An 18,270-nucleotide genomic window follows, 5' to 3' on the forward strand; every position below is an offset into this window, starting at 1 on the left:
TGCACTGCAAGCCCTAGCGCGAACCGCCACAAACAGCGCCGCCTACGGGCGCCGAGCCTGCATTACAAGCCCTAGCGCCGTCTCCAGGCGCCGAACCGCAGTACGATCCCAGTGACGGACACCCCTCACCTTCGGCCCCCACTATCAACGCCTCTGACCGGGGTACCGTGGAACTGCGGGAGACGGCGAGCGTCAATCCAGTTCCGATGAGGAACGAGCTCATTGAGTTTCAATATCGCCGCCCCTAGGCACAATGCGAAAAATGTTGTCCCAAGGAAACAACGTCACCTCTCGTTTGTCTAGAATGTTCCTTCTCAACCTTGCGATATTTTTCAGAATTACCTAAAAGGTTGGAATTAGTATTTTAAGATAACTGTGTAAGTTGTGAAACTATGTTCTAGGACAGAGAAATGATTGGCTTCCAGACCCCAGGACCTTTTTTGAGTTACCTGTTTCATTGTGAACAAGGCCTTTGCCATCTCCTCACCTAGGCTTAGAGTGCAAAGATGCTATTAACATCCAGGCCTTTCCCTTTCTCCCCCTCCCTCTTTTCCTTCTTGTCTTCTGTGAGTTATCCCTTCCAGGGAACTCACATCTTCACACCCAGCACCAAACGCCCTTTCTGGCCCTGTTCAAGATCCTTCCCAGAAAAGCATCCTGCCTTGACAACCTCAACCCCTTGAATGGCCTTACACTTCCTTCATTCTTGGCACTTCCAACTAGCTTCCTGACTTTGATCGGTTCTGTTATGTAACTTCAAGACCTAAAATTATTTAAAGCAAAAACATGTGGCCAGGAATCATGGTCTAACAGTTTTTACTTTAAACTAAGTAAATATGTGTGATGTGGTAGCATGATGATGCATGCAATTTACGTTCTTTTCTGTATAACAATTATTTAAATGAACAAGAATGCTTAATCAGACAATATTTACAAGATTTACAATCTTACTCAAATATAACTGAAATATTAAATACACTATACTCCTCCCTGCTTAGCTATAAACTCTAACTCAATATAAAATGCATCTCAACTTTATACATGTCTCTCTCCTGCTCTCGACCGTGTTTCCTTTCCTTTTCCTTGGTTCTCTGACAATCACTATTGTGGTCTTGTTCCCTCTCTATCTTTCTCATGTTCCCTCTCTCTTACATGCTTTTCTGTTTCTTACTCATGTTCTTTCTCTATATATCTTCTCTCCTTTTCAACTTCTTGTCCTCTTTCTCATCTTTTACTTTTTCTAGTTGCTTGTATCTTGGTACTTGTTAATTTTCGAGGCATTAGGTTTCATATATTCTCTAATATTTCCACAGCACTTATGCAATCGTCCTCTCTCTTTTTTCTTCTTTCAAGGATGTGCATCTTGATCTTGAGAAGGTGCATTTAGTTCTCCTATTGCTCCCTTTATGATCTGATTTCTCGTGATTTCCTCATCCACAGCATCCTCTGTTTTCATATCTCCATGGACTCTGTTTGGCATTTCATTCACCCAGTCTTTGCATCCTCTTTTACACGCAGATTTTTGTCTTCCATGAAGTTCATGCAATAACTTTAATGCACTCAGAGTAGATACTAGTTCTTTACGCTCACAAAAGCCAACTGCTTGCAACTTTCAGGAAGTTCCTTGAAAACTCTGCCAGCTTAAAACCAAGCTACATTTTGCAAGTGATTGCTGAGTTTCATATAGAAGCTTTCTCAGATACGTTGCCTACAAAATCTGTTGTAGTCGGACCACTGCTTTCATCACTTTCATGCATCCTCTGAGCAGCAGGGTCCTTCCCTGAACCAATATGCTTTCCACCCAGAGGCACAGAGGTTGACACCAACACCTGCTTGCCCTCTGTTGGGCAACAGTTCATGTTATACAGCATTGTGACAGTTGTGGCATCATCTAGTATCTTAATTTGCTTTCAGTTGACTTTATTACAGGGGATAACAAGCCCAACATTTTGTTAGCGATTGCCACAAGCTCTGTCCCCTTGCAGACCAGTGATACAGTATTGTGATGAGCTTCATGGGAGACAGTGTCCGTGATGTATTAATCTAGATCGGGGTTGGGGGTCTGGGGGTGACAGACCATCACTGAGGAGCAGTTTGGTCTGGGGTATGATCGAGACAGTGTCCTTGCCATCACCAAGGAGAGAGTACTCACTGTCCTATAGGGAATGGACCCTGGACCCTAGGGTTTGTTTAATCGCTTCTCCGGGAAGCTAGGGTGTTAAAGTTTGTACCATAGTTGTACCCACTGGGAAGGTGGGAGGCAAGATGCTTGAACTGGGATGCTGTAGTGAGGCCCCTTCAGTAAAGTTAGACAGTGCAGCTGTTGGAAAAGACCACATCGCCTATGAAGCTTCTGCTGCATTTGGAGACTTGGAGAGACCTGATCCTTGATAACTATTGTGTTTATAGGTTTTTACAAACTTCGGGATTTGGCGTATTTATAATATGAACGAGTGTTTGGGAGGCCAGTGGGATGAATTTGTCCGCTATTCTCAGTTCAACTGTTTGGGTTATAAGCAGCTAACAGACACGGAGCCCTGTTGTGACCTGGGGAGTTTGTGTGTGTGCTATGATTTCTGATGCTTTGTTGTATCAACCGGTATTGTGAGGTGATTATTTTTTACCACCAGTAGAGGATATTTGGTCTCTTCTTGATAACTGAAGAGGTGAAACTGGTATTGGTAAGAGGAAGCCGATAGTATGTCCGTAAAATGACTTCACTTGTGAGAAACATTAATTAATTTCACCCTGATTATTGAAGAAAAGTATTGAAGAACCCACAGATTTAACAAAAAAAACACAACTTCTACCACCAAGTAGACAGGGGCTGCAGCTGCAGGTTCCCTTTCCCTTGACACACCACGCTGGTGTGGAGTGACGTTACCATCATTTTGGAAAGTGGATCCAAATCCTGGAATGGCCCATCCAACATGACCACAGGAACACCTTCATCAGTAACCGCACCAGTTCAAAAAGGTGGCTGACTATCTCAATGCCAGTTAGACCATAAGACATAGGAGCAGAATCAGGCCATTTAGCTTACTGAGTTTGCTCCACATTCCATCATGCCTGATTTATTATCCCCCTTAACCCCATCTCCTGCCTTCTCCCTGTGACTTTTGATGTCCTAACTAATCAAGAACATATACACCCTCACTTCAATTATACCCAATGACTTGGCCTCCATAGCCATCTGTAGTCATGGATTCCACAGATTCACCACCTTCTGGTTAAAGAGATTCCTCTTCATCTCTATTCTGAAGGGTTGTCCTCGCATTCTGAGGCGATGCCCTCTGGTCCTAAACTCCTCCACTATATAGGAAGCATGCCCTCCACATCCACAGTATACAGGCATTTCAATATTCATTAGGTTTCAGTGAGATCTCCCTCCCCCTTCATTCTTCTAAACTCCGGTGAGTATGGTTGCAGAACCATCAAATGTTCCTCATACATTAACCTTTTCATTCCCAGGATAGTTCTCATGAACCTTCTCTTGAGCCTCTCCAATGCCACAACATCCTTTCTTAGAAAATTGGGCCATGACTGCTCACAGTGCTCCAAGTGTGGTCTGACCAATGCCTTTAGAAACCTCGGCATTAATTCCTTGCTTTATATACTAGTCCTCTTGAAAAGAATACTAACATTGCATTTCTTACCACCAACTCAACCTGTAAGTTATCCTTTAGGGTACCTGCACGAGGACACCCAAGTCTCTTTGCAACTCTGGTTTCTGAATTTTCTCCCTATTTAGAAAATAGTCCATGCCTTTATTCCTTCTACTAAAGTGCATGACCGTTCACTTCCCTACACTGTATTCCATCGAGCACTTCTTTGCTCACTCTCCTAATCTCTCTAAGTGCTTCTACAGACACCCTGCTTCCTCAGTAATACCTGCCCCTCTCCTATCTTCAGTTTGTCCACAAAGCCATCAATTCTGTTTTCCAAATCACTGTGAAAAGAAGCAGTCCCAACACCACTTGTCACCGGCAGCCAACCAGAAAAGGCCCCCTTTATTCCCGCACCTTGCCACTTGTCACGCAGCCAGTCTTCCATCCATATTAGTATCTTTCCTGCAATACCATGGGCTCTTGTTTTGTAGCCTCCTGAGTGGCACCTTGTCAAAGGCCTTCTGCATATCCAAGTGAACAGCATTCACTGACTCTCCTTTGTCTATCTTGCCTGTTATTTCCTCAAAGAATTCCAGTAGATTTCTCAAGCTAGATTTCCTCTTAATGGAACCGTGCTGACTTTGGCCTTTTTTGTCATGTGCCTCCGAGTACCCCAAAACCTCATCTTTAATCATGGACTCCAAAATCTTCCCAACTACTGAAGTCAGGCTAACCAGCCTATAATTTGCTGGCTTGCTTTCCTTCCTTCTTAAAGAGTGGAGTGACATCCGCAGCTCCCCTGTCCTCTAGAACCATTCCAGAATCCTGTGATTTCTGAAAGATCAATACTAATGCCCCCACAATCTCTTCAGCTACCTCTTTAAGAACTGTGGGGTGTAGTCTATCTGGTCCAGGTGAATTATCTACCTTCAGACCTTTCAGTTTCCCAAGTGCCTTCTTGGTAACAGCAGCTACACTCACTTCTGTCCCCTAACACTCTTGAATTTCTGGCACACTACTAGTGTCCTCCACAGTGAAAAATAATGCAAAATACTTATTGAGTTCGTCTGTCATTTTTTGTCCCCTATTACTTCTTCTCCAGCACCATTTTCTAGCAGCTAATATTCACTCTCGCTTCTCTTTTACTCTATACTCTACTTTTACTCTCTCTTTTATCGTTTACCCTGAAAAAACTGTTGGTATCCTCTTTTATATTACTGGCTATCTTCACATTTCATCTGTTTTCTCTTTATTGCTTTTTAGTTGCCTTCTGTTTGTTTTTAAAAGCTTCCCAATTCTCTAGCTTCCCACTAATTTTTTGCTGTATTATATTTTTGTATATTATATTATAATTTTTGCCCTTTTGCTTCTGTGCTGTGTTAGACTGAAGGATGGCTAGTAAATGCTGACTTTGTCACTGACACATTCTGTCAATGATGAACTGGAATTTCATATGGAAGGCAGAACCTAGTTGCTGTTTCAACATTAATGGGAAGTCAGGGAATCTTTGTTTTGATTTCAGGTGGGTAAAACCACAGCAGATGGATTAGTCAAACTGAACACGATAATGGATTACTGAAGACAGCAAGTAAAAAGCAGTGAGTCTTGTAACTTATAGTAATTTTTTATGTCTTACACAATACTGCTGCCAAAAAACAACACATTTCATAATGCATGTTAGTGATAATAACCTGACTCGCATTCTGACATGGTGCCTGGAGCTGTGTGATTTTGTAACGTTAACGTGTTGGGAATTGCTGAAGCCCCATCCAGCGGTGCAGGTGGAACTACTAGAATGATTGATACTTGTGACTTCTTGATGGGAAATGCTCCCCAAGTATGTTTTAGAGATACGATGCCTCAATAATAAAGGAGTTTTAACGTAAATCCTAGAATCTGATCATAACAATTGGCTTAGTTAACTTTTGTGCTCCCTAAGCGACTCACGGCTGGTAAGTGGGACACATTATGGTCCATCAAGGGCACAGCCCTCCACAGCATTGAAAGCAACTCAGGAGGTGCTGCCTCGTTAGGGTGGCATCCCTCCTCCAGGTCATGCCCTCTTGAAGCCCCTGTGTTCTGCCAGAAATGATTGTTGTCAGATAGAAACCTGTTTTAATAAGGAGCATAAGGGATATATTTACTTGCAGGTTTGTTGTATTTAAAAAATTTTTTTTTGGAAGTGTTGCTTCCTCAGAATTTTTTTTGGTTATGATAGATCACTTGAAGCAAAACAAAAATATAATTTCAGACTATCTGTATCATGCAGGAATTTGGAAGAACAAGAAATTAACTTCTATTGAATATAATGTTTATAACTGCATAATGAAGCTGATGTTTTGCAATAGTTCAACTAAGCTAAGAATGTTTTGTTAAATGATTTTTGTTTGTACTCAGTGTCTGAGGCTTCTTGCTTAAGTGTTCAACAATAATCAGTCTGATGATGGATTCCAGTTGCCCTGATACTGTTTCTCCATGACCGCAATGTCCTGCTGAAACCTTCCCTCATGCTCGTCACTGACAGTGCCAAGGTTTCATGGAAGAAGTCTAAATGGGAATGCAGAAAGTGAATCTTTAGTGACATGTTGCACTTCACGGTTTTGTATGCTTGAAGCATGTTGTCAACCAGCTGCATGCAGTTTGGTGCTCTGTAGTTGCCAAGAAAACTTTCAACAACATTCTTGAATGGCTTTGATGTGATTTTCTCCGGTCCCACTATAAGTTCTTAGAATTGCCTGTCATTGATGACCTGTTTGATTTGTTGACTAACAAAAAATGCCTTCCTTAATCTTGGCATCTGTTATTCAGGGAAATATTGGTCTCAAAATCAAAATCCTTCACAGAAATTTTTGTGCCTGGTAACAATAAATTCTATTCTTGCAGTCTTGAACCTAGTAATTCTGCTTTTGCCTTTGACAAACCAAGTCATTTAATCAGATTGAGTTATCAGACAAGGCTCACTTGACATAAAGAGTTCAAAATCTGTATCAGTATCTGTGTTGTTTTCCATTCCTGGCTTGTGCATCATGATATCTACGTCTGCCTGCTCTAAGCTCCATGTCTCTGGTGGCTTCAGTACTGGAAGACTATTGTTGTGCAGTACAGGTCTCATGGCTGAAGGGAGACTGGGCATTCAATGGACGTCTTGTTCTTAGCTGAGAGAGCAGACACACTGGTCAGAGAGAAGTAGCAGTTTGTCACATGATCCTTCTGCTCTAGCCACATTATCGACAGCAAACAGCATTGACTACCGAGTACCTTGGAGCCAATTTCTAAGGTTGACAGTGTGTGCTGCACAATCAATGTGAGGAGCCTAGGCTTTATCTTCGTCGCCAAGTTTACAACCAAAGTAGAGCTTTCTTAATAAGAGGAGTCATGCTCCATCTTTGAGATTTAAGCATATACTAGCCACAAATATAACAGCGAGTGTCACAGCTGTTGCAACATTGGTGAGACATTTTGCTATCACAGATACTCCTGTAAATACAATTACTTTATTATAATGAGTACACAGAATATACTATGCGTGTAGAACAAGCGCATCAACCTGATTGTAAACTGATATACATGTAAAGGCAATGCATAGAACGGTGTGTGCGTGATGCTTTTATGGCCTTTCTAAAACCTGTCCTGCTCAGGCATACCTGGACAAGATAGAAAACTTTTCAGCTTGCATTTTGGGCAACATTTTAATTGACTTGAATTATGAGTTGAAATAACATATATAGGCGATGTTTGAAAAATGGTGAACGAGTGGGAAATTTCATGGTGATTTTCATGATCTACAGTCCAAAATCCCTAAGATACACCGAAAAGTATTCAGGAAGCAAAATATTTGGTGTCCAATGTAATCAGTAAAAACTAAAATGTCTGATCATGTGCACTGTGATAATCTATTGGAAAAAGAAATATAACATTTTTAAGACCATAGACATATGAACAGAATTAGGTCATTCAGCCCATTGACTATGTACTGCCAATCAATCATGGTTCTTTCATTTTCCCTCTAAACTCCATTCTGCCTTCTCCCCATAATCTCTAATGCTCTTACTGATTAAGTACCTATAAGACAACTATTACAGATAAGTCATGCGAGACTCTTAGGTATACTGTCGATTACAGTTCATTCCTATAGTTCCATTTTTTTAGTTATATTTTCTGATTAGGATAGGGTTTACAACAGTTATTTTCTCTCAGCAAGCTAAATTTTTGACTGCAGTAGTGTAATGTTCTTTATATTGTTCCTTTTATCAACCTAGCTTTATCTACACAGATTCAATACGTAATCTGGCTGAGTTTTGTTGTAAATGATGTGTGTGTCATTCAGCAGGCCAACACTCAGTCACCTCAAGTAGTCTATTCTCTTTCTGTGCTGGTACAGGCAAGTTGACTTGAACACGTAACACCTGAAGAGACATATTGTTACACAAAACATGGAACAGCACATACATGTTATGCTGATCTTTTAACCTACTCTAAAGTCAATCTAACTCTTCTTTAAACCAAGGAATTGCAGGTAGTATTAAAATTCTTTGAGGAAGTGATAAAACAGATTGATGAAGGTAAGAGTGATGGATGTGGTCTATATGGATTTTAGTAAGTTTGACAAGGTTCCCTGTGGTAGTCCATTCAGAAAATCAGGAGGCATGGGATCCAGGGAAACTTAACTATGTGGATACAGAATTGGTTTGTCCATGGAAGGCAGAGGGTAGTAGTAGATGGAGCGAATTCTTCCTGAGGGTTGGTGACCAGTGGTGTGCCACAAGGATTTGCTCTGGGACCCCTGCTGTTAGTGAATTTTATAAATGACTTGGATGTGGAAGTGGAAAAGTGGGTTAGTTAGTTTGCAGATGACACACAAGTTTTCTGGATAGCTTAGAAAGTTGTCGTAAGTTACAACGGGACATTAATATGATACAGAGCTTGGCTGGTAAGAGGCAGATGGAGTTCAATCTGGAAAAGTGTGAAGGTCAAATGTGAAGGCAGAATACAGGATCCTTAGCTGTGTGGTGGGACAGAGGGATCTTAGGGTCTGCGTCCATACTTCAAAATTGCAGCACAAGTTGATAGGGTGCTTAAGAAGGTGTACAGTGTGTTGGCCTTTATTTGTTGGGGGATTGAGTTCAAGAGCTGTGAGGTAAAGTTGCAGCTCTAACACTGGTTAGACCATGCTCGAAATACTGAGTTTGGTTCTGGTCACCTCAATATAGGAAGAATGTGTAAGCTTTAGAGAGAGTGCAGAGGAGATTTACTAGGATGCTGCCTGGATTGGAGAGCATGGCTTATGAGGTTAGGTTAAGCAAGCTAGGGCTTTTTTGAATTTTACTTTGGAGCAAAGCCAATTGAGAAGTGACTTGATAAGGGTGTACAAGATGATATGAAGCATAGATTGCGTGTACAGCCAGAGACTTATTCTCAAGGTAGAAATGGCTTGTACCGGGGGGACATCATTTTAAGGTGATTCGAGGGAAGTATAGGGGGATGTCAGAGGTAAGTTTCTTTATACAGTGTTAGGGGTGTGGAATGTGCAGGCAGATGTGGTAGTAAAGCACATTAGGCTTTACTATGTGGCAGATGTGGTAGTAAAACATTAGGCTCATTTAAGAGACTTAGGGTTAGATACAGGAGTAGAGTTAAGCCATTTGGCCCATCGAGTCTGCTGTTATTTCATCTTGGCTGATCCATTTTCCCCCTCAGCCCCAATCTCCTGCCTTTCCCCAATATCCCTTCATGCCGTGACAAATCAAGAATCTATCAGGCTCTGTCTTAAATATACATAAAGACAGCCTCCACAACTGCCTGTGCAATGAATTCCACAGATTAACTGCTCTCTGGCTAAAGAAATTCCTCCTCATCTCCATTCTAAAAGGACGTCCCTCTGTTCTAAGGCTGTGTCCTCTGGTCTTTGACACTCCCACCTTAGGAAACATTCTCTCCACATCCACTCGATCAAGGCCATTCACCATTTGATCTGTAAGCACACAGACGATAGAAAAATGGAGGGCTGTGTAGGAGGGAAGATTAAAAGATTGGCACAACGTCATGGGCCAAAGGGCCAGTACCATTCTGTGTCTTATGTCCTAAAATTATATTCCTTTATTATTTTAATATAAGCACTAACCTATTTATTTGCAATGGGCCAGTGCCTTATTTAAAATATAAGGCAAAGAAGTAATACTCTTAGGTGTCTATCTCTTGCATCATCAAAAATTAACTTATCGTTTATAATTTCAAAATAAATCATTTTAATTTTGTGACATCATTTGCTCCTTAATTGCATTAACTCTGGTCCTACAAGCAGGACGAGAAGTCAGTTGTCAGACTGTGTGAAGTGTAGATTCAGACTGGAATTTGATAGAAGTAGCTATGTTGTTCTTCATTCACAGAAATATGCACACATATTTGTCTCAATTAACACTACTAAAACAAATTGCTATTATCATACCACTGTCAGCATTCTGGCTGATATAATATCTGCATTATGAGAATGACTATACCTCAGAGTATTTTACTGATTGCAAGTCACTTTGTCATGTCCTGAAGTCAGAAAAGGTGTTTTATAAATGTATTCCAGGCAAATTGCAGGGACTGTCAAACCCTTTTATGGATTGCTGCTGCAATCACATTCATAGTATGCAGAAGTTTGGAGTTGATGGCATCCTAATACATTGGAAGATAAAAGAGATGCAAATTACAACTTCTGGCTCATTTAAAACTCTTATCCATAAGACTGTAAGATATAGGAGCAGAATTAGGCCATTTGGCCCATTGAGCCTGCTGCATCATTTCATCATGGCTGATACATTTTCCCTCTCCACCCCAATCTCCTGCCTTCTCCTTCTATTCTGCCATGCCCTGACTAATCAAGACTGTATCAACCTCTTCTTTAAATACATCTAATGACTTGGCCTCCACAGCCACCTGTGGCAACAAATTTCACAGATTCATCACTCTTTGGCTAAAGAAATTCCTCCTCATTTCCACTCTTAAAGGATGCCCCTCTATCTGAGGTTGTATCCTCTGGTCTTGGATTCCCTCGCTATAGGAAATAACCTCTCCACACCCACTGTATCAAGGCCTTTCACCACTCGATAGGTTTCAATGATGTCACCCCTCATTTTTCTCAATTCCAGTGAGTAGAGGCCCAGATCTATCAAATGTTCCTAATGTGACAAACCTTTCAGTCCCGGAATCATGAACTTCCTTGGAACCCTCTCCAATGTCAGCACATCCTTTCTTAGATAAATGGCAAAAAACTGCTCACAATACTCCAAGAGAGGCCTCGGTAGTGCTTTATAAAACCTCAACATTACATCCTTGATTTTATATTCTAGTTCTCTTGAAATAAATGCTAATTTCGCATTTGCTTTCCTCTCTACTGCCGCAACCTTCAAATGAACCTTCAGGGAATCTTGCACAAGGACTCCCGAGTCCCCTTGCACCTTTGATTTTTGAATTTTCTCTCCATTTAGAAAATAGTTAACCCTTTTATTTCTTCTACCAAAGTGCATGACCATACACATTCTGACACTATTCTATCTGCCACTTCTTTGCCCATTCTCCTAATCTGTCTAAGTCCTTCTGTAGCTTCTCTACTTCGTCAAAACAACCTGCCCCTTTACCTACCTTCATATCATCTGCAAACTTGGCCACAAAGCCGTCAATTCTGTCATCCAAGTCATTAACATATTATGTAAAAAGAAGCGGTGCCAACACAGACCCCTGTGGGTCACTGGCAGCCAACCAGAAAGGGCTCCCTTTATTCCCACTCTTTGCCTTCAGCCAATACTTTATCCATGCTAATATCTTTCCTGTAATACTATGGGCTCTTAACTTGTGAAGCAGCTTCATGTGTGGCACCTTGTCAAAGGAATTCTGCAAATCCAAGTACACAACATCAGCTGATTTCCTTTTATCTATCCTGCTTGTTATTTTTTCAAAGAATTCCAGCAGATTTCCCTTGAGGAAACCATGCTGATTACAGCCTACTTTATCATGTCCTCCAAGTACCCTGAAACCACATACTTAACAATCAATTCCAACATCTTCCCAGCCACTGAGGTCATACTAACTAGCCTATCATTTCCTTTCTCCCTTCTTGAAGGGTGGGGTGACATTTGCAATTTTCCATTCTTCCAGAACTATGCCAGTATCAATTGATTCTAGAAAGATTATTACTAATACCTCCACAATCTCCTCAGCCACTTCTTTCAGAACCCTGGGATGTACATCTGCTGGTCCAGATGACTTACCTACCTTCAAAGCTTCCAGTTTTCCAAGAACCTTCTCCCTAGTAATGGCAACTTCACTCACTTCTGCCCCCTGATACTCTTGAACTTCCAGCATACTGCTTGTGCCTTCCACAGTGAAGACTGATGCAAAATACTTTATTTAGTTCATCCACATTTCCTTGTCCTCCCATTACTGTCTTCAGCATCATTTTCCGGCAGTCCAATATCCACTCTTGCCTCTTTTATACTTTATGTATCTGAAGAAACTCTTGGTATCCTCTTTAATATTATTGGCTAGCTTACCTTCGTATTCCATCTTCTCCTTCTTTGTGACTTTTTTAGTTGCCTTCTGTTGGTTTTTAAAAGCTTCCCACTCCTCTAGCTTCCCACTAAATCTTGTTCTTTGGCTTTGATGTTTAACTTACTCTTGTCACCCATGGTTGTGTCATCCTGCCTTTAAAATACCTCTTCCTCTTTTGGAAGTATATATCCTGCACCTTCAGAATTGCTCCCAGAAATCCCAGCCATCGCTATTCTGCCATCATCCTTGCCAGTGTTCTTTTCCAATCAATTTCGGCCAGTTCCTCTCTCATACACCTGTAATTCCCTTTACACCACTGTAATAGTACTGACACATCTGACTTTACTTTCCCTGTCTCAAATTATCATCCGATTATAGTTTGAAGTTCAATTAATTTGTGTTCAGAACTGCTCAACAGTCAAGGATTGTTTTACGGGGTTCTTACTGCACCTGTTTCTCTAAGTTTCTTTTATATTTTGGGCTTCAGATGTGCTCAGAGATGGCCTTTCCTTCAACCTTCTGTCCATCTGTCTTTCACCACACACAAACCAGCCCATGCCTGCTTCATCCAAATTATTCATGGAAGGAAACATTGAGGTTATAGTAGCCATGGCTTTTCTCCTACTATCAGTTAGGGCTGATCAGGTGCTGATACATCATAAAAAATAGCACCAAAACACCAAGACTATGATGATGTCATGAAAATGTATAGATTGCTTGGTTTGTATCTGCCAGTCAGTTTCTGTGCTTGTCATGTTGATCTGTGACTATTAGCTTTACTTAATCATGAAATATATCTTTTAAATCCTTCTTTGACCCAGAGTAGATATATAGGAGCAGAAAAAGGAGAAACAACAGTAGACAACAATGACATTTTAGTGAACTTCTGCTTGTCTGGGTGTCATTTGTGAACCTCTGCAAGAAATCCACCTCACTCAACCCACTCAGTTTGGTCCATTACGATAACTTTTAAACCTGCTGGATCTTCAACATTTATTATCTAAAAACATCTAAGAACTGAGTAAAGATTTGTAACCTGGTGAAACATGTAATCCCATTGGTTTGTATATTTCACTGAATTGCATACGAGGAAACCATGGCCAATACGAACAAGACCACACTGAGCCAATTATTTACAAATTACGGATATCTTCTGGGCATGAGTAGACAGGAATGTCTGACCAGAATGGCTTCTGGTCAAATTTTAAATTAACATTTGTTTCCTTTTGGAGCCCAAGGCTATTTACTACAGGATAAAGATGCATTTTTAAGGCAAGCAGCACACTTCTCACTCCCTTTATGATCAAGACTTAAATATTAGGCCTGTCTATTGACCAGAGGAGGGAACTCCTGCTTTACAGAATCCCTATTCTGGTCCACCATTTGTCATTTAAGAAACAAGTAGACATATTGAGAAAACCCAAAAATAGAAGATTACTGTTTTTCTGAGGTTCCCGGCTGTCCCCTACTAGACCTTTGATGAGAGATCAGAGTAAGCTCTGGTCATGCCCTAGTATTGGTAGACTTTCCATAGCCAATAAATGAAAATCAAACAAAAAATCTGCGGCATCTGGAAATATGAAATACAAATCAAAAAATCTGGAAGCACCCCACAAGTTTGGCAGTATCTATAGATAGAAAATGAGTTAACATTTCAGGTCGAAGGCCTTCACTCTGATGAAGGTTCTTCAACAAAGAACATTGACAATTTTTCACTTTCCATAGATGCCGCCTGACCTTCTGTGTGCTTTCTGTCTTTTTGACTGTCCAGCTCTTCTCATACTCAGAACTTTTGGACTAAAGTCTTGCCCTGGACAGGTTTCACATTGGAATAATATGACCAGATATAATTATCAGGAAACTTCCTTGCATTCTTCTGGAACTTACTCTGAAAGTTCACAGTATCTCTCAGTGCTTAACACTAACAACATTTATAAATAAATTGAATAACAAACACTTATTTTGTCTCAGTGTTTAGAAGTTGATATTAGTCTGAATATTATTTGAAATCAACTAAGAGCTATTAAAAATCTTTTGGAAGAGAGTATAAAGATGGGAGTGCTGAATGACTGAAAAGTCACTATGTACATATTTAATTGCAGCAAGGTGCACACCCAAAATCATTATAATGGAATAACAGAGGAGACTTTACTCAGGAGTGAATTAGTGTTATGGAAGTACAATGTTTTGATTGGATTTGAGTACAAGTTTCTGATCATATGCCACATATCATTTAGAGATTAGGAATACATCACAGATATCATACATTTTACATCATCTGACAATGAGATCATTTGAAGATTAGGAAATGTTATTTTCATAATATCTAAATATTTTATGTCTCTTTTGCATACTGACTCCACGAAACTGTGTAGAAGTCACTGTGCTTAGCTGATGCCGTCCCTGGAGCTACTCAAAGGATCTACTTTAACGTTACTGTCAGGGCTGACTTAAAGTTATTCAACCTGCTATCAAACGTGTGTCTATGTAACCCTGCCAGATTATTGAATCAGGGTTTAACTGTTACAAGAACTAATTAATCATATTTTGCTTAGTTTTATTTCTGGCCTGATGATTACAAAGCAAGATAAATGGGATAGAACAATGTAGTGAAAGGAGGGGGCATACTGTGTATTCCTTGCTAGGTTGAAATGTTTTGGAAATGTGAAAGGATTATGAAGAGAATATTGAAATCTGGATTTGTGGTGGGTATTTGCTTGAAGTTTCTCTCACTTGCCATAGTTTTGACATTGGTAATCTGGAGACTCCACATTCAAAAGTTAGGTATTTCATATCAATACAGGGAAATAGGATCTGAGGCCTTGTATGTCCCTTTCCTCCTGTTGCACTGTGGAGCCTGATATTCAGCAATCCCTCTGTGTTCCAAAGGATACTAAAGCAGGTGAAGCTGTGAGACAGACTTCCAATCCACCATCACATATTCCCATATAAAGTCAAATTCCACTCCTAACGCTCAAATGGATTTAGCACCACTTTGTGAATGGATAGGCACGACTTGCAAAGGACGGAGAAAATCGGTCCCTGTTGGACATCTGTCAAAACAGCAAGGTTTTGAAAAAATTAACCAGTTTAACACAAGAAAATATCACAGTTTTCAGTATTGATGGAGTCGATTCAGATCATGCTAACTGAAGGCTAATCTATTTTCACCCCATTTCCCTGCCCTTTCCCTGTCCCTTTAATATTTTTCTTCTTCAAGTACTGTTCTGACAATGGAACAAGTTTTCTATGAGATGCTGGGTGCTGCAAAATCAGAAACATTTTTATGATTTCACGCAGAGCACATAAGAGAAGTCCTCTCCCAATTATGAAAGTGCTACTGAAGGAACTACCTGTTTAAAGAAAAGTTACCCTTTCCAGTTTAAAAACACCATGCACACGCATGTACAAAGACACACACGTGTAAAGACCTGTACACATGCATATGCATAAATACTTGTCACTTATGTGGATAATGCATCCAGATATGCACATATAAACTGATGGATATCCACAAACCACAATTTTGTCATATGTGTGCCTGCACAGCAATGTATACAAACACACATGATCACAGCCATTGAGAAACATTCACACATGTGTACACACAAATGTGGGCGCTGTGTGGACATGAATGCACTCACATATGCACAAATGTGGATGGTATGCACTGGGAAATACACATGCATACAGGTCTGCCCTATTTTTGCAGGATTCTTGCTTAAGTAATTAGATTGTTTTAGATGTTCCTTTGCTGGCTAGTTTGATTAGAAATGCACAGACACACAATTTACATAGTTGTGTATGTGTTTATCTCTTCAGCGCTGGTTCTAGCTTGGTCTCGGTCACATCATTGTCTCACTATCCACGTGCTTCTGGTTTTCATGCTCCTGGCAGATGAGCTGATAAGGTTTCTCATTCTCCTCAATGACCGAGTTTCCGACTTCTGTATCCTCTGTGTGCAGTTCATGCCTCGACAGGTGCTCCACAATGCCTGCTCCCAATGAGTCACCTAGCACATTGGTAGTAGTTCGAAGGCGATCCCTAAAAAAAAATGAAAATGATATTAATTCTATTAATTTCTGGAGAAAACCCAAGTATCTCTGGTGGATAGCAACACTGACAGCATCTTTTGACTTTTTATGCCTGATCAGAGAGAAAGGATAATATTCACAAGAGAATGCACTATTAAGCCTAGTAACCTCATATAGTTAACACTCAAAAGACTTGTTACTGAGGACATTAGAATAAATTTATCAGCTATATCATCAATATCAAGACCAGAATTTACTATTCATCACTATTTTGCCTTAGGAAGATGGTGGTGAGACTTGATCTGCTCCTGTCCTTGTGTTGAAGATGTTTTTCGGTAAAGAGTCCAATGTGTTCTACCCACTGATGATAAAGGATTCCAAGTCAGGATGACTTGATGGGGACTTTGCAGCTTCTTGTGTGCCTCTGCACTTGTCTCTCTGAGCAGTAGAACTTGTGGGTTTGGGATGTGCTAATAAATAACCCTTTGGAGGTTGCTGCAGGGGCTTTCATGGGCACAGTACAGTGATTTCGGAAGGAGTAAATATTTAGGTTGGTGAGGATGGGATACCTGTTTTGTCCTGAATGGGGTTGAGCTTTTTTGCTGCTGTATTTGGATTCATCTATGGTAAAGCATCTTTTTGAGTGGTGTTTCTGAACTGTGTCTTGTAGATTATTGGAAGGTTTTGTGGTGTAAGAATAACATCACTGCAAGATGTTGGAAAAGATTTGTAGCTTGGGTTGAGGATGTTGTTGTTGAGTGGTTCACCGAGCTGGCTTGTCAGCTTGCAGACGTACCGTTACCCAGCTCGGCAACGTCATCAGTGCAACTTCGAATGAAATGCTGGTGATCTACATTGTTTGCCGATTATGTAATCTGTATTGGTTTGTTAAAATTGCTTTGACTAACGGTCGACTAACGCAGCCCAGACAACAATTATCACCTACTCATATTTTAACAAACCAATAGTGGATTACATAATCACTACCCAATAGAAATGGCACATATACCCACAAACACACTAATCACAGGACACATATGACGAACGATGTAGATCACCAATATTTCATTCCAAGTTGCACTGATGCTGTTGCCTAGCTGGGTAATGAAACATCTGCAAGCTAACAAGCCAGCTCAGCAGACCTCTCAACAACAATGAGGTTATTCACTTTTTGTGAAATACTCAGTCTCTGACTTGCCATTGTAGTCATTCTATTTATTTGCTAGTTCAGTTAGTCTCTTCCCAGGTAAATGGTGAGCACCAAAATGTTGACGGCTTAGTGACTGTAAAACCGTTGCATGCGAAGGGGAGGTGGTTAACATAGAACCATAGAAAACCTATAGCACAATACAGGCCCTTCGGCCCACAAAGCTGTGCCAAACATGTCCTTACCTTAGAACTACCTAGGATTACCCATAGCACTCTGTTTTTCTAAGCTCCACGTACCTATCCAGGAGTCTCTTAAAAGACCCGATCGTTTTTGTCTCCACCACCGCTGCCAACAGCTCATTCCATTCATTCGGCTGAACTGGCTAGCCCGAGAGGGCATAGTTTTAGAGTGCTTGGAAGCAGGTACAGAGGAGATGTCGGGTGTAAGTTTTTTACGCAGAGAGTTAAACTCACTTCTGTTGGAGCTCATCATTGTCAGGCATTTGTGGGCATGAATGTTTCTTGTCTTTTTTTGTACCATGCCTAAATAAAATCTAGGTGATGCTGAAAGGTTGAAACAGTCCTAAACATAATGCAATTATCAGGAAACATTTCCACTTCTGACTCAAGAGGGGAGGTCACTGATGAAGCGAAAGAGGGTGGTCATAGCATGGAATATCATGAGCTGAGAAATTTTACAAGGTTATGTATGGAATCACTGGCAAAGCCACCATTTATTTCTCATCTACTCTTGAGGAAGTGGTTATGAGCTTCCTTTTTGAACTACTGTAGTTCATCCTGGTGAAGATATTCCCAACCATAACTGAGTAAGGAATTCTAAGATTTAGAGTCAATGACAGGAAGTGAATGGTGATCTATTTCTGACTCAGTACAAAGCATAACTTGGATGAGAACCTTGGCAGTCCCTTCATGCAACCCTTGTTTGT

At 40.6% G+C, this 18,270-nt stretch overlaps 2 protein-coding genes across 2 annotated transcripts in view; one reads left to right on the forward strand and one right to left on the reverse strand.

Annotated features, from left to right (window-relative positions):
• The first annotated feature begins 71 nt into the window (after nt 1-71).
• The window catches only part of ranbp3b (RAN binding protein 3b), a 319,866-nt gene continuing 301,667 nt past the window's right edge, over nt 72-18,270 (forward strand). The window contains exons 1-2 of the mRNA XM_059991452.1: nt 72-349; nt 5,131-5,206. The gene's annotated coding sequence lies outside the window, so the exon portion shown is untranslated. The remainder of the gene's footprint in view (nt 350-5,130; nt 5,207-18,270) is intronic.
• slc1a6 (solute carrier family 1 member 6) overlaps nt 14,218-18,270 on the reverse strand; it is a 78,725-nt gene continuing 74,672 nt past the window's right edge. The window contains exon 10 of the mRNA XM_059991456.1: nt 14,218-16,184. Within this exon, the coding sequence (XP_059847439.1) occupies nt 15,986-16,184 (199 nt within the window). The 3' untranslated portion in view covers nt 14,218-15,985. The remainder of the gene's footprint in view (nt 16,185-18,270) is intronic.

Source organism: Hypanus sabinus, chromosome 16 (assembly GCF_030144855.1).
Source record: "Hypanus sabinus isolate sHypSab1 chromosome 16, sHypSab1.hap1, whole genome shotgun sequence".
In the NCBI taxonomy this organism is placed as follows: Eukaryota; Metazoa; Chordata; class Chondrichthyes; order Myliobatiformes; family Dasyatidae; genus Hypanus; species Hypanus sabinus.